Source organism: Myodes glareolus, chromosome 1 (assembly GCF_982192425.1).
Source record: "Myodes glareolus chromosome 1, mMyoGla1.1, whole genome shotgun sequence".
NCBI lineage: Eukaryota > Metazoa > Chordata > Mammalia > Rodentia > Cricetidae > Myodes > Myodes glareolus.
The window spans coordinates 39308505-39330508 of record NC_142026.1 but is presented as its reverse complement, the minus strand read 5'-3'; the positions used below and the strand labels follow the sequence as shown (position 1 = coordinate 39330508).

General features: G+C 35.7%; 1 protein-coding gene across 4 annotated transcripts in view; it reads left to right on the top strand.

Annotated features, from left to right (window-relative positions):
* Positions 1 to 22004, top strand: part of LOC148123308 (solute carrier organic anion transporter family member 6C1-like) — an 81262-nt gene that overhangs the window by 8428 nt on the left and 50830 nt on the right. For all 4 annotated transcript variants that reach the window (XR_015737773.1, XM_087905949.1, XM_087905946.1 and 1 more), the window contains 3 exons: positions 506 to 602; positions 9599 to 9717; positions 10509 to 10618. Coding sequence is in view for 3 of the 4 variants with exons in the window: in XM_087905949.1 (XP_087762075.1) it covers positions 506 to 602; positions 9599 to 9717; positions 10509 to 10618 (326 nt within the window). In the remaining variant the exon portion in view is untranslated. The remainder of the gene's footprint in view (positions 1 to 505; positions 603 to 9598; positions 9718 to 10508; positions 10619 to 22004) is intronic.

Sequence of the window (22004 nt, the reverse complement as noted above, 5' to 3'; positions counted from 1 at the left end):
AGTTCACAATTAAATTTTCTGAGTATCCAGTACTTGATTAGATAAGAGAATGTGCACCCAGTTGTATGTCAGGGAGTAGTCTATATGGCTCTCTGACATTGTCCTGAATCTGATAAGCATTCACAATCAGACACTGTGAAATGTCCTTTATAATAAAAACAGTTCTCACACAAGTAAGGTAAAGTCCCAACAGTGCAAAGTGACTGTTCCCAAAGAAGCAGTGACTGTGGCTCAGGACAAGCATCAACTATAAGACTTGCATCAACTCTCACATGAATTTCCCACCAGTCTCATGGACTACTAATTTGGGATTTGTTAGAATTGATATACTTTGAATATCTCGATCTGACCCCTCCTTCACTTTGCCCTACTTCTCCCCCTCTTTTCCTTCCTTCCTCTCTTAAGAAATAAAAATTAGCACGAAAAGCTTTCAGATATCACAAATTGCTCAGGTATTTTGTATGACCAAGTTATGAAGCTGTTTGGTGCTGTGTTCATTTTCAAGCTATCGCTGATTCTGCACAAGTTGTTGGATACGCTATAGGTTATGTAATAGGATTCCAAGGTACTATATCTGCTCAGAAACAAGCTTTATATGCAGGGTAAGTTATGCTATTTGCTTTTCTATTTATTTAGTCTAGGTTATATAGAATATTTTTGAATAGATACGATTGCTTGTAAGTAGTACACATTTAATTGGCAAAAGTTTTGGAAAATGTATGTAATTGTGAGTGATGTACAGTTATAGCATACATTTATGTTTTTACTCTTTGAAATGTAACTAAAACCATTACTTAAAAGTTCACTAATTGAGCCTGGATAGACAACTCAGTGGCCAAGTGTCAGCTGTTTCTGTTCCAGGAGATCTAATATCCTAACACACGTATGCAGGGTAAAACACCAAAGCACATAAAATAAAATAATTTGTAACAAATTTAGAAAACAGTTTACTATTATTTTAAGTTTTGCCTTTAAAAAACATGCCTTATTCACTCAATGCAATACAATAGTAAACATATGATCAGGATAGGTAGAAGTTTTCATCTTATTTATTTTATTATTTAAGGTTTTTTTTCATACAGTATATTTTGGTCATATTCTTCCCTTACACCAAACTCTTCCCAGATACTTCCCTAGCCATATTAGTTGCTTATGTTCTTTCTCTCTCATTTATTGCAAAAATATGAAACAACCCCTATATAAAAGCACAAAAGTGAAAATCAAAACAAACAACCAAAGACTAGCGAGACAAAAATAAACAAAACAAAAATGAAAAAAAGTTTAGAAAAAAAAAACTCTTCATTTTTTGTCTGTCTACTACTCCCAGTCATGAGACAAGCTATGGAATGTTGCTGTTATATACAGTCACCCTCTACTGTAGAAAACGTACTGTCCCTTTGCAAATGGCATTTATTGGAAACAGTTTCATAGTTAGGACTGGGACCCCATGTCTTTTTCCTCATCTCAATTCTGAGACCCCCATCTCGGACCAGTGTAGATCTTCTGTGTGTTGCTACAGTCCCTGAGTTCATACGTGTATCAGTCCTATTGTGTCTGGAAGATGCTATTTCCATGAATTCATTCATCACTTCCTGCTCTTAAAATCCTTTCACCTCCTCTTCCAAACAGAGTCCTGAGACTTGAGGTGAGGGTTTTGATGTAGACATCCCTTTTAAGACTGAGTGCTTCAAAGTCTCTCACTTTTTCCACATTATCCATTTGTGGTCCTTTTCCACAATAATCTTCCCTGATGTGGGCTGAACAAGTCAATGATTGACAAGTATACAAGAATGTTAGTAGTCCTTCAGCAGAATAATACAATTAGGTTTTACCCTAGGGCCATGACTTATCTTGTCTCAGGTTCTTGGGCATTTTAGCAGTATCATATGTGGGTGCCATCTTATAGAGTGAACCTTAAATCCATTCAAAAAGTTCTTGACTACTCTCAGAAACTTTGTGAAAAGCTTGTACTAATGCATCTTAAAGGAATGGTACTGTTGTAGGTCACAAATTTTATAGATTCATGATATTGATAATTATGTTTCTCCTTTGGTAACATGCAGAGTACCTTCCAGTGCCATGAACACATGTCAGTAGGGATGACGTGTCTCTAGTTGAGCACTAGCTAAACTTTTCCATGTTTAATGACATAAATTAAGTGCTGTCTTTAGCAACTGGGCCTGACTGTCCAATTGTGGAGAGAAACCAATAGCCCTGGTAATAACTTGTGGTGTATGGTGGTTTTATTGGCATGCCTTTGGTAAACACATTCAAGAAGTTTTAATTTATTCCTGGGACTTTATGGCCTAACATCTAGTTCGGGCATTGTTTCCTCAATTATTTGATGACTCTATTTTGATTTTTTTCATATATCAAAATATTTTTGGAAGCTTCTAGTGTAGTTGGTTTTTAAATGAGATTTCAAATGACATTTAGTGTTGGATGTTTTGCCATATTTCTTTGTTAATCCGTGTTCATCATTCCCTTTCCTGTTTAACCCTCTCATTCTAGTTTCTTTCTTATCTGCCCATAACACTATGTTGTATATTCCCTGTCTTGGTACATCCTTTCCTCCCTCCTGATTTCTTAGTAGATACCTATATTCTAGGTTTTTCTTATTGAAACACATATTTCAAGTGCTCAAAATCTAACATGCACATGTAAAAGAAAGTATATAGTACTTGTGTTTTTGTATCTGAGTGATCTCACTCATGATGATTTTTTTCTGGTTCCAAACACTTTCTGCAACTTTCATAATTTTATTCTTAATAGATGAAAAATATTCCTTTTTGTAAATATATAACTTTTTTATTATCTGTTCATCAGTTTGTGGACATTTAGGCTATTTCTGCCTTCTGGCTACAATGAATACAGTAGTAATGCTCAAGATAAGCACTTATTACTAAGGTCCTTTGGGTATATACCAAAGAATGATATAATTGGATAAAGGTAGATTGACTTTCAGATTCCTGAGAGAAAAATCCATTCTTTTTTCCATAATGGCTGTACCGGTGTGCACTGTTGTTGTTGTCTGAGATTTTACGTCCTGCCTCGTTCCTGCAATCATTTTGTCCCAAAGAAATCACACAGAGGTCTACCTTAGTTATAAGCTGATTGGCATATTAGCTCGGGCTTCTTATTAACTCTTTTATTAGCCCATTATTCTAATATATGTTAGCCACATGGCTCGATACCTTTTTCGGTGAGGCAGTCACATCTTGCTTCTTCTGTGATTCGGTCAGGCCTGCTGACCAAGCTTTCCTTATCCCAGAATTTTCCTGTTCTCCTTGACCCACCTCTACTTCCCATCTGGTTGTCCCACCTATACTTCCTGCCTGGCTACCAGCCAATGAGCATTTATCTAAAATATAATGGACAGAAAACAGACGTGGTCCCACACCACACTGTAATTAGCCCGTGCTGTAATTTGTTTTGTTGAACCTGACAGTTTGATAGGCATGAGATAAAGTCTCAGAGTAGTTCTTTTTTGCATTTCTCTGATGAATACAATCGCTGAGAATTCTGTGTTTTTCAACTCTTTGTGTTTCAAATTTTGAGACTTTCTGATTAGATTTGTACTCCATTTTTGAATTGGGTTATTTTCTTGATGATTTAGATCTTTCTATATTTGTTTTTGTTCTCTATATGTTTGTGGATATTACTATTCTATCAGACATAATTGATAAATATCGTTACTCATTCTTTTGACTATGAGTTTTGCTTGAATGATTGTGTATCCTTTGTCTTATAGAAGCTTCTCAGCTTCATGAAGTACTGTTTTTATTAAAGTTGGTCTTAGTGTCTTTGCTTTTAGAGTACTGTTAATAAAGTCTTTTTATCAATGAGCTGTATCAATGAGCTGAAGCATATTTCTTCCTCTCTCTTTTGTGATGGTCAGTGTATCTGGTCTCATGTTGAGCTCCTTGGTTCACTTGGAGTTTAGTTTTATTTGGAGTGACAGATAAGGATCTATTTGCATTCTTTTAATGCAGTTGCTATCCAGTATTACCACTGTTGTTTTTGAAGATACTCTTTTCTTCAGTACGTATTTTTGGTTTCTTAGTAAAAATTCCCGAGTGGGTACCTGTGTGGTTCTTCAATTGGACCCAATTCATTAGTGTGTCTGTGATTTAACCAATACAATGCTGCTTACTATATTACTCTATAACTCTTATACAATTAACAATTGGAGATAGTGATATATTCACCAATTCTTTTACTATTCCAGATCATCTTACTAGGTGTATGTATGTGTGTGTCTGTGTGTGTCTGTGTGTGTGCATATTAAATTGAAGATATTTTTTTGATTTTTGTTTTCCTTAAGAACTTCTTTTTTATTTTTTTTTTTACTAAAAATTTTCACCTCCTCCCCTCTTGCCATTTTCCTTCCCTCTCCCCAATCCCCCTGTCCCTCCTTCTCCAGTCCAGAGAGCAGTCAGTGTTCCCTGCCCTGTGGGAAGTCCAAGGTCCTCCCCCCTCCATCCAGGTCTAGGAAGGTGAGCATCCACACAGACTAGACTCCTACAAAGCCAGTCCATGCAGTTGAATCAAAATCCAGTGCCATTGTCCTTGGCTTCTCAGTGAGCCCTCAATGTCAGCCGCATTCAGAGAGTCCAGTTTGATCACATGCTCCATCAGTCCCAGTCCAGCTGGCCTTGGTGACCTCCCATTAGATCACCCTCACCGTCTCAGTGGGTTTAGCTATATGATGGATTACATTGATAGATTTCCATAGGTTGAATCAGACCTGCATCCTTGGGATGAAGCCTAGTTGATCGTAATGGATATTTTTTAAATGTGTTCTTGGATTCTGTTTGCCAGAATTTTATTGAGAATTTTTGCATTGATGTTCATGATTGAGATTGGTCTGTAATTCTCTTTCTTTGTTGGGTCTTTGTGTGGTTTTGGAATCAGGGTGACTGTAGCTTCATAAAAAAGAGTTTGACATGACTCTTTTGATTCTATTATGTGAAACACATTAAGGAGTATAGGTATTAGCTCTTCTTGGAAGTTCTGATAAAATTCTGCATTAAAACCATCAGGTCCTGGGCTTTTTTTGGTTGGGAGGATTTTTATGAAAGCTTTTATTACCTCACGACTTAAAGGTCTATTTAAATTGTTTACCTGGTCTTGATTTAATTTTGGTAAATGGTATTTATCTAAAAACAAGTCCATTTCTTTTACATTTTACAACTTTGTAGCATATAAGCTTTTGTAATAATACCTAATGATTCTCTGAGTTTCCTCGGTGTCTGTTGTTATGTCTCCCTTTTCATTTCTAATTTTGTTGATTTGTGTGGTCTCTCTCTGCCTTTTGATTAGTTTGGATAAAGGTTTGTCAATCTTGTTGACTTTCTCAAAGAACCAGCTCTTTGTTTCACTGATTCTTTGGATTGTTTTCTGTGTTTCTATTTTGTTGATTTCAGGGCTCAATTTGATTATTTTCAGTCTTCTACTCCTCCTGGGTGAGTCTGCTTCTTTCTTTTCTAGAGTGTTCCGCTGTGCTGTTAAGTCTCTAATGTGAGCTTTCTCCGTTTTTTTTTTTTTTAATGTGGGCACTTAGAGCTATCAGCTTTCCTCTTAGCATTGCTTTCATAGTGTGCTATACATTTAGGGATGTTATGTCTTTATTTTCATTGAATTCAAGGAAGACTTCAATTTCTTTCTTTATTTCTTCCCTGACCCATGGGTGGTTTAGTACTTGACGGTTCAGCTTCCATGAGTTTGTAGGCTTTTTGGGGGTAGAATTATTGTTAAATTCTAACTTTATTTCATGGTGATCTGATAAGACACAGGCGGTTACTAATATTTTTTTGTATCTGCGGAAATTTGCTTTGTTACTGATTATGTGGTCAATTTTAGAGAAGGTTCCATGAGATGCTGAGAAGAAGGTATATTCTTTCCTATTTGGGTGGAGTGTTCTACAGATGTCTGTTAAGTTCATTTGATCCATTACTTCCATTAGTTCTCTTATTTCTCTGTTAGGTTTCTGTCTGATTGACCTGTCCATTGGTGAGAGAGAAGTTTTGAAGTCTCCTACTTTTAGTGTGTGTGGTTTGATGTGTGCCTTCAGTTCTAGTAATGTTTCTTTTACATTAGTGGGTGATTTTATATTAGGGATATAGATATTCAGGATTGAGGCTTCATCCTGATGAATTTTTCCTGTTATGAGTAAAAAGTGTCCATCTCCAGTTCTTCTGATTTATTTTAGTTTGAAGTCAATTTTGTTAGAAATTAGTATAGCCACACCTGCTTATTTCTTAGCTCCATTTGATTGAAAAACCTTTTCCCAACCCTTTACTCTGAGTAGATGTCTGTCTTTGTGGTTGAGGTGTGTTTCTGGTAAAGCACAGAATGTTGAATCCTGTTTTGGTATCCAATCTCTTAGCCTGTGCCTTTTTATAGGTGAATTGAGACTATTGATATTAAGTGATATTAATGACCAGTGGTTGTTACCTCCAGTCATTTTATTTATTTATTTTTTTGGTAGTAGAGTTTGTGTGTTTCCCTTCTTTGAATTGTGCTGGTAAAGGGTCACTGGATGTCTGAATTATTGTGGGTATTGTTGGATTCCTTGGGCTGTGATCTTCCTTCTATTACTTTCTGTAATACTGGATTTGTGGCTACATATTGTTTAAATCTGTTTTTGTCCTGGAATATCTTGTTTTCTCCATTGATGCTGAATGCAAGCTCTGCTAGATATAGTAGTCTGGGCTTGCATCCATGATCTCTTAGTGTCTGCAGCACATGTATCCAAGACCTCCTGGCTTTCATGGTTTCCTGTAGTGAGGGGCTGCGGGCCGGCCTGCTTTTCATCCCACCCGGTTCCTGCACAGCTAGCTTAGCCCCAGAAATAACAACACACAAATTGTATTCATTTAACCACTGCCTGGCCCATTATCTCTAGAGAGTTAGTTAATGGCTAACTCTCACATCTTGATTAGTCCATTTCAATAATCTGTATAGCACCACGAGGTGTGGCTTACCGGGAAAGATTCAGCATGTCTGACCTGGTGGCTGGCTCCATGGTGTATGCCTAATTTCCCTTCTTCCCAGCATTTTGTTCTGTTTACTCCGCCTACCTAATTTTCTGTCCTATCTAAGGGTCAAGGCAGTCTCTTTATTGACCAATGAAAATAACACAATAGACAGATAACCCTCCTCCATCAGTTTCCATTGAGAAGTCAGGTGTAATTCTGATAGGTGTCCCTTTATATGTTACTTGACCTTTTCCCCTTGCAGCTCTTAATATTCTTTCTTTATTCTGTATGTTTTTTGTTTTGATTATTATTTGGCAAGGGGATTTTTTTTTGATCCAGTCTATTCGGTGTTCTGTATGCTTCTTGAACCTTTATAGGAATATCCTTCTTTAGGTTGGGAAAGTTTTCTTCTATAATTTTGTTGAATATATTTTCTGGGCCTTTGAACTGTAATTCTTCTCCTTCTTCTACCCCTATTATTCTTAGGTTTGGTCTTTTTATTGTTTCCCAGATTTCATGGATGTTTTTTGGTGAGAATTTGTTATATTTGTTATATTTTTTATAAGTGTGCTTATTTTATCTATAGTGTCTTCAGCATCTGAGATTCTTTCTTCTATCTCTTTTATTCTGTTGGTTATACTTGTCTCTGTAGTCTCTGTTCATTTACCTAGATTTTCCATATCCAGCCGGTCCTCAATTTGTGTTTTCTTCATTGCCTCCATTTCAATTTTCAATTCTTGAACTGTTTTCATTATCTGTTTGATTGTTTTCTTTATTGGTTTCCAGGGTATCTTTTAGGGATTTATTCATTTCTTCAAACTTTTTGTTATTCTTCTCATCCATTTCTTTAAGGGAGTTTTTCATATCCTCTTCAAGGGACTCTATCACTTTCATAATGTGTATATTTTCTACTTCTTCTTGATTAGGGTGTTCAAGTCTTCCTATTGTATGTTTGCTAGGTTCTGGTGTTCTTATATTGTTTTTCAGATTGTTGGAGGAATTTTTGCATTGATGCTGCCCACCCATCTCTTCCTTCTTATGCTCTCTGATGGATCTTCTGGTACAGGATCAGGGACCCTTGTTGGCCAGGGACCTTGCAGACAAAAGGACTAGCTTGGGTACAGGATTAGTGAAACAAAGGAATTCTTGCCCGGTTGCACTCATTACCCTGTCCCAGAGCCTCAGCCCCAAAACAGACTGAGTTGGAGGATCTTATGAGCCAGAAGGTAAGGGGTGCCTGAGAGTAAGCTGGGATGGGATAGGAAGAGAGAGGCAGTAGCCGGGTATAAAGGAGTGTGCCACCACCAACTGGCTTAAAAATCATATTTTTTTAATATTTGAAATTTTATTGTCTATAAGCACACACACATATGCACACATGCACATACACACACATACACACACACACACACACGCACACGCACACACACACACACACACATACAAACACACACTTTGGAGCTAAAGAGGAAGGTCGGCAGTAGCCATCACCTGATTTTTCTACCAAGAACCTCAATTGGGTTTCCACCAACCACATGTTGACTCACATCTATCTGTGACTCCAAGCCCAGGGTGTCTAACAGTCTCTCTGAACTCTACGTGTGGCATAATACATAGAATGTAGGCAAAACACTCATATACATAACATAAAATAAGGTGTATATAACAAGAGATTTAAAATAATAATTATTTAAAATAGACAAGTATTTTTCTAGATATATTTGGAATTCTGAAAATAATCAAAGCACTTATCTTTCAACTAAATTCAAGTGTCAAATTTTTTTCCATGAAAGAAAATAGCATGCTATGTCATTATCTCTAGTCTTCTTAGAGTTGTTCAAAGAAGATTTATTATAGTCATTATTAAATATATATCAGAAAATGAGTGCATGGTATTTTCCAACAGGTTGCATAGTGGAATCATTACATCTTTGAATTTTCAAATCACTTATTTATAAAAAGAAGTATTTTTGCTGTCAACAATGTATCTTATAAATATGATCACCCTGTCAAAGATATTGCTTACATTTAATAGTCTGTTGTATGTTTTGCTTTGTCTGAGGTCTCTGCTCCTCTGGTACACAATCACACACAGTATGAAACAACTGCGTAATATGTGACATGTTATTAACAAAACATACGAGTGGATTCTAAATGCTAAGTAACACAATACTTCTGGATATTACAAGCACCATGGAGCCAGGGTCACGAAGAAAGAGATGTCAGATGATATGTGACTCTAAGGGTCAGGTGCCATGTACAAGAGAAGCTGCCCCAGTTGTCCAAGTGTAATGTTTAAAGGAGCAGGATAAAGAGGGAAGACTTGTCTTCCAGGGGCACAGCTGTTAATGGAGATAATTTTGAATCGGTGCAAACAGGAACGTCTTCCACTCGAGGAGTTTCACTGAAAAGGAAGATGGGAAAGTTAGGCTCTAATGGGGGCAAACACACCACACAACTGAACATTAGCACCTGACCCATATCAGCAAAACCCCAAAATTAATTGTGACAAATTACAAATGAATGCAAATTAACTGGGAGTTCTCTTGCTACCCCTGCTAACTATGATCTATTTTTTAATAACCTTAATAGAAATTTCCCATTTTTCTCAGTTCAAGCGCAAATGCGAACAACTTTCGGCAATGGCAGAAAATTTGGTGGAGTGCTTATACCTTATTTGCTGTGCTGTCATGGTGTTTATTTCCCCTGTTCCTGTGCTTTCCACCTAGGCTACCTGGTGAGTATAAGAATATTACAGTAATCCTGACCCCTTGGCTCCCATTCTTGAAGCATAGATAAACTCCATTTACGTATGAATATGTTTCTCCTACTAGTATTGCTCTGTAATAGAATAATATCAAAGTGTTGTTTTATCAGCACAATCAGTATCACATCCAAATATTACATTTGTGTGCTACATTTTTATGAGCATATATTGTATCACTCATTATTTCCTTTTAAAAACCCTTTATATTTGTGTCTTTTCAAAGTGAAGTATATTCGAATCTATTTGCCTAGTGTTTTAGTCAGCATTCTCTAGAGTAATAGAACTTTCTATATAGAATGAATCCCTCTCTCTTGATACACACACACACACACACACACACACACTCACACACACGCACAAACACACATACACACACACACACACGCCATAACTATGCATTTTAGGGCTGTGTCGTCAACTGTCAATTATTGAATATGGCTATTGAACTTTACATTAAATTAAGAATTAATTAATTCAGCCATAGGAAACACACTTCCAGCAGTTAAAAGACAGACATAGTGCTTGACTGCAGAATTGGGCAGTGCAGATGTAGGAAACTTTTATAACCAAGAAATTGTCTTTTGTGAAGTACTACTGTAGAAGAATTTGCATTCTAACATATACGTTGGTTTTAGTTTGTTTAAAATAATTCACATTTCTTTCCACAACAAATTGGGATTATTGTAACACAGACAAATGTGTGGTTTATATTTTCTTATGGATTTGGGCATATCAAAAGACTGTTTGCTTGTGACCTATAGGTGCACAAAAGCTAATGCTTGAGAAAGAGAAGGAACATCTCTCCTTTGACAAGAGACTTAAAAATAAGGAATTTGGACCTAGTTTGAAGGATTTATTTCAGGCTGTTAAGGTAAAGTAAAGTGTCTTTGTTAACAAGCCTGTTAAGTTGACTTGTTTAATTTTCTTATAGAGTTAAGAAAATGGCAAACTCTTTAAATTTATGTGAAAGTTTCAGGGCCTTTTAATTAAATTGCTCATTTTCCTTGTGATGAAAAGAAAGACCCCCTTTTTTGGCATTGGTGGGGACCTGTCTAGTGTTTGAGACTGATTATGCCCAACTGTAATTCTGATTTTTAAATTGATTTTATAATATTTTGTGCTATTCCCTTTGGATAAATAAATAAGGCATTTTAACAAAGGTCATGAATTGGAAGAATTCTGTTGTAAACACATATTTTCTATGTACAAAAAAGTCTCACTACTGAATACAAAATCCTGCATTTCTTTAGCTATTCAGTTTATTGAGATACCATTTATTAATTGTTGATCTTAGTTCCTACCCTATTTATTTTATGTTAAGAAAACCTTCTTCTGTGTCAGTTCAAGGTTGTTTTCTCCCTTCTCTTCTATCAGGTTTGGTGTATCTGTTTTTATGTTGAGCTCTTTGATCCATTTAGAGTTGAGTTTTTTGCTGAGTGATAACTATAGATCTGTTTGCTTTCTTCTACATACCAACATCCAATTTGACCAGCACCATTTCTTGAAGATGCTATCTTTTTTCTGCTGTGTATTTCTGGCTTTGCAATAAGAAATCTATTGTCCATGGCTATGTGGATTTATTTCTGGGTCTTCAATTCAATCCCCTTTATCAACATTACTGTTTTTATTACAGTATCATGCTTTCTTTATTATTAAAACTTGAAATAAGGGATAGGTGATATAACTATCAGTCCTTTCATTGTTCAGAATTTATTTATCATTCATGAGTTATTTCTTAGTTTTGTTAACATATAAAGTTGAGATTTTTCTGTCAAGATCTATATTGTATTTTCAAGGGGGATTGCATTAAATTTGTAGTTTGCTTTTGGTAGAGTTGACATTTTTACTGTATTAATCCTCCTGACCCACAAGCATGAGCTATCTTTCCAGTGTCTGATCTCTTCTTCAGTTTCTTTTTTAAGCATCTAAAAATTTTGATTATACATGTAATTCAGTTGTTTGGTTAGAGTTATCACAAGATATTTTATATTGTTTGTGGCTATTGTGAGAGGCAATGTATTCCTAATTTCATTCTCAGTTCACTTGCCATAAATATATATGAGTGCTACTGATTTTTGTGAGTGAATTTTGTATCCAGCTACTTTGCTGAAAGTGTTTATTATCTGTTGGAGTTGCCTGGTGGAATTTTTGGACAAACACACATACCCATATAATATGTGTGTGTATGTGAGAGAGAGAGACTCCAAAAATATACTATATTTATAAATAAGCTATTATATCAACTACCAATAAAGATATTTTGATTTCTTCCTTTATGAATGTATCACCTTGGTCTCCTTCAGTTGTCTTACTTCTATAGCTAATACTTGAATTTCTAAATTGAATAGATGTGAGAAAATGGACACCCTTGTCTTCTTGATTTTTGGTGGATTGATTTAAGTCTCTCTTAATGTTATATGATGTTGACTATGGGCTTGCTGTAAAGTCCCTTCATTATCTTTAGATATTTCTCTTGTATTTATAATTTCTTTAGGAATTTTATCATTAAGGGTTTTGGATTTTGCCAAAGGCCTTTTCTGCACCCACAGAGATGATCATATTGTTTTTTCTTTCAAATTGTTTATATGGTGGATTATATTTATTCATTTTCGTAATTGGAACCATCCTTGCAATCAGTGATGAAGCTTACTTAATCTTAGTGGATATTTTTAAATCTGTTCTAGAATTTGGTTTTTAAGTACTTTATTGAGTATTTTTGCATCTATATACATAAGTGAAATTGGTCTGTAAGTCTTTCCTTGTTGGATATTTATTTGATTTTGGTATCAGGGTAACTGTGTCCTCAAAAAATGAGTTGAGAAAAGCAACTTCGAAAGTCTGGTAGAATTCTGCATTAAAACTATCTGGCCCTGTAATTTCTCTGGTTGAAAAACTCTTGATGAGTGCTTATCTTTCACTAGTGTTATGCATATCTTTAAATTGCTTATCCGATCTTGGTTTAACTTTAGTATACCATACCTTTTTGAAAAACTATCCATTTCTGTTGGATTTCCCAATTTGGTGGAGTACAGTTTTTTTTAGTACATGGCTTTTTAATTCTCTAGATGTCCTTGTTGTCTCTTGTTATGCCTGCATTTCTATTTCATTTTTTCTTTTTTTTAAAAACTTCATATAGATTATTTGTAAATTTTATATCATGCACTTCAGTCTTACTTATCATCCCATCCCTACATAACTGCCCTCTGCCTTTGAAACCTCCCCTCCCCCAAAAACCAAACATTAGAAATGATAAATAAATAAATACAAGTTAAACAAAACAGAAGCATCTCTATGTGAAAGCTGTACTGTGTCATGATGTGACACACCAAACAGCTTTATTTGCAAATGTTCATTGTAAGGAATCATTGAGGGCAATGCTGTACTATCATTACTAGATCCTTACCAGAACTTCTTTTGGGTAACTAGTTGTTGCCCTGTGGCATGGAGATCTTTCAGCTTTGGTTCTGTAGGACCAGAAGCTTCACATGTTCCAGCACTTCTTAGATGGCATAGACAATTGGTGTTGGCTAGCTCAGAGCCCTGGATCTGGGCTTGAGCGGTAGCTGAGTTGATGAGCCTGCCTGCTCTCCCAAACCCTCAACTTCAGGGTCAGCTCTCTTGCTTTGTGTAGGTGGGAGGGGCCAGCTCTCCTGCAGGACTATGGACCCAGACATGTCCCTTGGTGGCAGCACAGGCGGGTCATCTTCAGGGCCTCAGGTGATAGTGTTGCCTACTCACATTTTCTGTTCCTTGCCACCTTTGCTTGTTCTGTCTCTCTTCAGAGTTAAAAAAAAAATTCCACTTATCTTTCTCTATCATCTGTCTACCATGCACTTTGTCATCTTAGTGGGCATCTCAGGGGCTTCTGTTCCATCCTCATATTATGGCTGGGGAAAGTAGAGGGGTGCTCTCAAATGTTTCTCAAATCCATGTTGCTATTGACAGGGTTATTTCTTTCTTTTTTTTTGTAAATTTTATTAAATTATAAAAGTTTCCATTTCCGCCCCTCTTCCCAACACCTTCCCACTTCCCCCACTCCCTCTCCTCCTCCCTCTTCGTCCCTTAGGGCAGTCAGGGTTTCCTGCCCTGTGGGAAGTTCCAGTTCCTTTCCCCTCCCTCCAGGTCCAGGAAGGTGAGTGTCCAAACAGACTGGATCCCCAAAATCCAGTATATGCAGAGGAAACAGGTCCCAGTATCATAGTCAATGGCTTTTCAGAAAGACTTCGGGCCAGCCACAGTCAGAGAATCCGGCCAAATTCCGAGAATCTGGTTAGATCACCTCCTCGTTCAGTCCCAGTTCAACTGGCCTTGGTAAGCTCTCATTAGATCCGTTCCCTTGTATCAGTGGGTGATAGCATCCCTCGCAGTACTGATTTCGTTTTTCATGTTCTTCCTCCTCCTGCTCCTCATTTGGACCTCGGGGGGCTCAGTCCGGTGCTCCAATGTGGGTCTCCGACTGTATCGCCGTCCTTCGCCAGATGAAGGATCTATGGTGATAAGTAAAATATACATCAGTATGGTTATGGGCCACGGCCGGTTCAGGCACCCTCTCCTCTGTCCAGAGAACAATCTAGGGCATCTCTCCTTGGACCTGGGATCCCATATATAATCAAGTCTCCTGTAAACCCTAAAATGACTCCCTTAGTTGAAATATATTCTTCCCTGCTCCCGTATTCATCCTTCCTCCCCCCCCCCATCCCAGGCCACCGAGCTTTCCCCGTTCCTCCCCTACTCCCTTCTCTCTAACCCTCTCCCCTTCTATCAACCCTCCCACCCCCCCATGCACCCGAGGAAAGAATATACCTTTTTCTCTGCAGCTCATGGAACCTTCTCGAAAATTGACCACATACTCGGTAACAAAGCAAACTTCCACAGATACAAAAAAATATTAGTAACTACCTGTGTCTTGTCAGATCACCATGGACTAAAATTAGAATTCAACAACAATGCTCCCCCCAGGAAGCCAACAAACTCATGGAAACTGAACAGTCAACTACTAAATCACCCCTGGGTCAAGGAAGAAATAAAGAAAGAAATTAAACTCTTCCTTGAATTTAATGAAAACAAAGACACAACATACTCAAACCTATGGGACACTATGAAAGCAGTGCTAAGAGGAAAGTTCATAGCACTAAGTGCCCAATTAAAGAAAGCGGAGAAAGCACACTTTGGAGACTTGACAGGGTTATTTCTGGAGTCCTCTATCCATCTAAGCACAGCAGCACCTGGCATGACTTCGAGTGTACTCTTCCTGCCGAAGTCCAGCGGCACTGAGTGGGACCCTTAGCCATCTCCATTTTTTATTTTTTTGATTTGGATGATTTCTGTCTGTGCTTTAGTTTGGATAAGGATTTGTCTATCTTTTTTTGCTTATCAAAGAATCAACTCTTTGTCTCATTCTTTGTATTGCTCTCTTTGTTTCTATGTCATAGAATACAGACCACAGTTTGATTCTTTCTTGGTCATGGTTTCTTCTTTCTGTTAGAACTTTTTGACATGACACTGAGTTGCTAGTATGAGATAGCTCCATTTTTTTTTAAATGTAGGCATTTTGGGCTATGAACCTGCCTCTTAGAACTGTCTTCATTATAGTTTTTTAATTCACATATGCGATATATTCATTTTCAAAGAATTCCACATAGTGTTTAAGTTCTTTATTTCTATCTTGACCCATTTTTTATTCAGTAGATCATTGGTTGTTCAGTTCCCAGTGGTTTGTAATTTTTCTTTTATTTCTGTTGTTGGTGATTTCCAGTTTTAATCTGTGGCAGTCTTATGGGATGCAGGGAGTTACTTCAATTTTATTGTATCTATGATGACTTGCTTCATGTCTGAGTATTTGATCAACTTTGCAGAAAGTTCCATGGGGTGCAAAGAAGAAGGTTTGTTGTTTTGTGTTTGGGTTTAGTGTGCTATAAATGCAGTAGATTTATGACACCTATTAGCACCAGCATTTCTCTGTTTATGGTTTGTCTGTTTACTATTTATTGCTGAACATGGCATTTTGAAGTTTTCTATTATCAGTGTGTGAGGGTCAATATGTGATCTGAACTGCAGTAGGGTTTCTTAAACAAAAGTGGCACATAGACATTTAGAATTAAATGTCATTTTGCTGGATTTTTCCCTTGATGAATATGTAGTGTCACTTCTCATTTCTTCTGTTTAGTTCTGATTTAAAGTCTATTTTACTACATATTAAAATAACAATACCAACTTGCTTCTTAGGTCCATTTGATTTGAACACCTTTTACCAATCCTTTATCCTGATGTGATCTCTATCCTTGATGTTTCTTTGACTTGGCAGGTTAAATCCTATTTTCATGTTCATTCTCTTATCCTGTATCTTTTTATTGGGAATGAAAGACATTCCTATTACTTTGATGTGGTTGTTCTTGGTGATGATGGTGGTGATGATGGTGGTGTGTTTGTGTGTGTGTGTGTGTGTGTGTGTGTGTGTGTGTGTGTGTGTGCGTGTGTGTATGCTGCCCGTTTTTTTGGTTTTGCTTGGGTGAGATTATTTATTCCCTATTTTTTCTTATGTGTAATTAACCTTCTTAGTTTGGGGATTTCTTTCTGGTTCCCTCTTTAGGTCGGATTTTTAGATGTTGTTTAATTCGTTCTGTCATGGAATATCTTTTTTGAGGAGCTAAGTTTATTGAAAGTTTTCCTGGGTAAAGTAGTCTCAGCTGGCATCTGTGGTCTCTTAGAGTCTGCAGTTTATTGCCCATGCTATTCTAGTTTTTATAATCTTTTGGTATAACTCTAATAGATCTGATTTCATATGTCATATGGTCTTTTCACCATGCTGCTTTTAATATTCTTTCTTTGTTTTGTATGTTTAATGTTTTGACTATTAAATATTTAGGGAACTTTCTTTTTTGTTCCAATCTATGGAGTTTTGTATGCTTCTTATACCTATATAGGCATTTCCTTCTTTATTTTATGATTTCGCTGAATATATTTTCTTGGTATTTAAGCTGGATTTCTACTCCTTCCTCTAATACTATTATTCTCCTCATATTTTATCATTTCATAATGTGTCATATTCCCTGCAATTTTTATATGAGAAGTTTTTTAGATTTAATATTTTCATATATATTTCTGCTCTTGATTAAGATATTGTTTTTGCACAGGTCATTTAAAAATATAATGTATAACTAAGAAACATAGGTTAATAAATAATCATCTATAATAGTCAAGCTTGTAGTGATATTATGTTTTCTCTTACATAAAGATAAATTTCAGCTAGATAGATAATCTTCAAACCTATCAAAGACCTATGGAATATGGCAATAATGTGTTTTAAGAATTTAAAACTTTTCACAACAATCAGACACATCTGCTCCTGGCAACACCACTCTACTTCAAGAGGAAGATGGGCATGAGAGAGGCTTCTCATAGAGCTTATTAGTCATTTGAACAAGAACCTGCTCTTGCCTGGACTCTTTGATACAATGCTGTATGAACTGTCTATATAAGGACCACAGAAAAATGACTGCTGACCTTGCCTAAAGATGAGACCATGCTTCAGATTCCTGCTTCAGGAAGGAATCTGCCAGGCATTCTGCAGGACACAGGAGAAAACAACTGATGAACTTTGCCAATATAAAGCATAAAAGATCTTCAAATTTACTGCTTCATGAAAAGTTTGTCAGATACTATGGGCCTGTTGGCTGGAGATGAGTGTTACAATGTTACAAAAGAACTTTGGGTGGCTGTCTAGACAACAAGATGTGTCTGTCATTTCTAGAGTTTTGGAAGCTGCTTACAATGCATTTCCTGTTAACTTAGGTAATATTATATCCTTCTGGTGTCTTTGATGGAATTTAAGAATAGATAGTTATAATTATAATTTTTCTTAGTTGTGATAAAAGAAAAAGGTGGTATAAATGCTGTAACTGCAATTCTTGCTTGATACATGCTTTGTTATATATAATTTTACTATGTTAAAGTCAAAATCTTTCATATTTCCATGTGAATTTTAAGATTTTTTATTTTTGTGAAGAACTGAGTTAACATTTTTATCTGTAGTTTGAATTAACTTTGTAATGGTAAATGTGAACAGGACCTAGGGCTCTAGCATGAACATGCTATGACTTTTGCTGTTAGTTGAGATCCTTCAAATCTAAGTGGATATACTACAGAAGTTTTATTTTCACCTATTCCAATTTTCCAATGCTTATTTTTTATTAAATAATACACCCTTTGTAACGCTTGATCATACTACATCAAAAATCATTTTTTAAAATCACATTATTTTGTTTAGACTACTCTTGAGTATTTAACCTCTTTTTGGGTCTTTGGAGTTGAGGGTTTTAGGAATGCAATACCACAGCTGGCCCATTTAATATTAATTATTATCAAATATTACATGCACATATTTTAACAATGCAGAATCTAAACAACTATAACTACTTTACATTGTTAAATGTTAAGCTGAAATTATCAACAATATTTAGTATAATTTAAGAATTGGTAATTTAAAGTCGGTTATCATTAAAAATTCTTTGATAAAATGAGTTAACTATCTATGTTAATGGGGATCATTATGGTATCTCCCATACTGAAGATAGCAGACACTGACTAAATCATAATAATTAGTGTCCCTTCATCTCACCCTTATAAATTTTTTTGTATTGTAGTACTTAAGGCATTCTTTTGAAAATCTATTTAGAATTTTACAACAGAATATTGAAGACCATGGTCATCCTACTCTATAAAAAAATATGAAAGCTCATTCAATCTTGCATGGCTTTGTGCCACCTTTATTCTTCCCCAATCAATTTTCTAACCTCCCCCCAATTATAACATATTCTCCATGCAGACAAACTGTTTCTTACAGTACAGAATATTTTGTGTTTGTCTTCCTGTTTCTAACTTAATCTACTTCACATCCGAAGAAGCTACCAACTAATTGAACTTGTTGGGGAGCAATTCATGTCTATACCATAACATCATTCTCACTGGGAATAGAGATATCTTATTGTAGCTTTTATTTGCATTTTCATGATGATTAATTTTTTACATTTTTATGTTTCTCAGATGTTTTATTTCTTTTGATTCATATTCTGATCATTAGTTCATTTTTAAATTGGGTTACTTTGTGTTGTTAAATTCCTTCAGAATTTTTGCCATTTTGAATATTGATTCTTGGACAGAAGAATGTGTGGCAAGCATTTCCTCCCATTCTACAGGTTACATTTTAATTCCAGTGATTGTTTTCTATCCTGCAAAGCAGCCTCTAGTTTTTTAAATATTGCTCGACTATGTTGCTTCTGTTTTCTTTACCTTTGGAGTCATAGATGAAAAATAGCATCATCACTCATACTGATGTAGTGTAGCCTTTATGTTCCGACTTAGTAGATTCGTAGTTCCGGGTCTTGCATTTGCTTTCTAATCACCTTTGAGTTGGCTCTTTCTACAGAATGAAATCAGAGGTCAAACTGTGGTTTTCTACATGTAGAACTCTGCATATGAAAGAACCTATCTCTTTCAGTCTTTACTTTTTGACTGTTTATCAAAAATCAACTGGCTATAGATGACTGATAATTTCTTGGATAGCGTGCATATCTATACCCTTGGCTCACTGGGCTCGGTGTCTTTTTTCTTTCTTTCTCATGCTGCTTTGTCTAATGTGGCTCTGTAGTATGTCTTGATATCAGGTATACAAACACCGCCAACTTTCCTGTGTGACAGATTACTTCAACTTAAAGAGGTCTTTTTTTCTGTCTTATGAATTTCAATATTGTTTTTAAAAGTTCTGAAATAGTATCACTAGTGTTTTGGTTGAGGTTGTACTGAATGTATAGATTCCTTTTTCATTTTCCAACATTAATTCTTCTCTCATGATCATGTATGATCTCCCCCCTTTTTGTATGTGTGTATACTTCAATTTCACTCATCTGTGTTTTGAAGCATGAATTCTAATTGGTCTTAATAATTGAAACCTGGAGTCAGATATCAGGGTATATACTGAAAGATCAGAGAGGTAGTGGATCAGCCATAGTCACTACTTACCACCACAACTCTCAATCAGAAAAGGGACCAAGCTCCCATCTCTTCCTGTTTTATATTCTCTGCCCCGCCATACGACTTTTTATCTGTCTGTACAGACCTTCAGATCTGTGTGGTTAACTAGTGGCTAGCTCTGTCCTCTGATCTTCAGACGTGCTTTCTTTGTTAACGTATAAACAAGACATCACCACAGTGTTTTACAACTATCATTGTAGAAGTACCTCATTTCCATGGTTGAAATTATTTCTGGGCATTTTCTCTACAGCTGTTTTGATGGTGAGTTTTTCAGTGATTTTTTTCCACAGCAAGTTCATTTGGCTAATTAAACATCACTAAGATTTGTGGGTCAGTTTTATATGCTACAAATATCCCAAATTAATGTATTGGTTTTACTGATGCTTTAATATTAACCTTAAGTTTTTCTGTATTTGAAAACATATAATCTTTAAACAATAATAATTTGACCCTGTCCTGTAACCACCATTTAAATACCATTTATCTAAATCAAAGATTGGATTGTCAGCTAAAACAGTGACAAAATTGTAAATAATTCAGAAATTCATTTAACAGCTATGTTTAAAATTTCATTAAGAAAAATTAATGCAACCTATCTGTTCCTAGCACTCAGGAAAGCTGACATATGTAATGTTTATTCATAAAGGCTCAATAATCTATAAATTCAATGCAATAATAATCAATAAAATGGCATATGCATTTTATATTTTAAAGAAAACACATTTCTTACTTGGATCCTAATAAATCATAGAGCAGACTATCTAACAATTGGTTATCTGTGTGTATATATATACATATATGTTTAAGAAATATTTTCTGTGGCTTAAGCAAAGCACAAGGTATTGTTCAGTGAATGTTATAATAAATATAAGACCTCCTACCTTATATTATATACATAGATACTTTGCAGGTTTATTGAGTTCTTTAGAGAAATTAAAAAGTAAATGTTGACAGAGAATATATGTATAAAAGAGAAGTGAAAATGTGTTCTAAGTAAATTTTAACCATTATAAAACACAAGATAAAAGTTACTAGGTCAGATAATGTAAGTAAAGTCAAGAATATTTGTTTTATGAATGAATCTATAGTATATGAGTATTGGCTATCTAACTACAAGAAGTGAATACTAAGAATGAATTGATAATTCTTAGGAAATCTACCCTTCTGTAAGGAGGTATAGAAGAATAGCACACATAAACACACAAACTGGACTTCTAAATTATATAAAGAAACCACATATTTATGTGTATTTATATATATGTAGATATTCACATATGTTCACATTCATGTGCAAATGAGTACACATATATGTGAAATTCATATGACTCAGGTGTCATTCCTCAGGTACTATACATTTTTATTTAATTTTGGGGATATGCTGTGGTGGAACTTGCTATGTAGGCCAGAGTAGTTTACCAGTAGGTCTCAGGGACTGTCTTTGCCATCACCATTTCTCAGCACTTATATTATAAGTTATGTTATGAGCACTGATACTATGTTATGCCACCAAGTCTGGCATTTTTTTATCTGAGTTCTGCACATTGAGTTCAGGTCCTTAGGCAGAGCAAGTACAGACATTCCAGCCCCCAAAATGCACATTTAATTTGCAAATAGAAATGCAAAAGAAATACTATCTTGTGTATGATGGTAGGACAAAATTTTCGAGGTCTACAAATATCAACAAAGGTTTATATCTGTTCCTAATTATGTGATCTATGCCTCTTAGTTATTGCTGCATGACGAGACTTAGTAGCCTGACAGAAAACGGTTTTACTCATCAGTGCAACATTTGTATGAGGCTTTTTCCTCTCAGCTTCACATGGGGTGACTAACAGTGTGAAGGATGGATTTATCTCCAGGCTTCTGTGCTCTAGCATTAGCATTATTGCTGGCTAGGTTTTAGAACACTCAAACACAGTCTTGCTGGCAATTGTTAGGCTTTCCCATGCTCAGGATCTTATTGATGCAATCATATATGTCTGCAAGAGTCTTCCAAACATGAGATGTTATTCTGATGAATCTTAGAGTATATGCTGCATCCTTCAGAAACTAGACTTTCTGTCATTATGGTGTTATTATAAAAAGATACAAACTAAAGAAAAATTTGGATCAAAAATGAAAGAAATTACTCATAAGTCCAATATAAAAAATCCCTTGCAAGGATGCACAATTCTAAACATACTTTGTCATAGGAAATCAAGAGTATATTCATAGGGGTTTTTATTGTA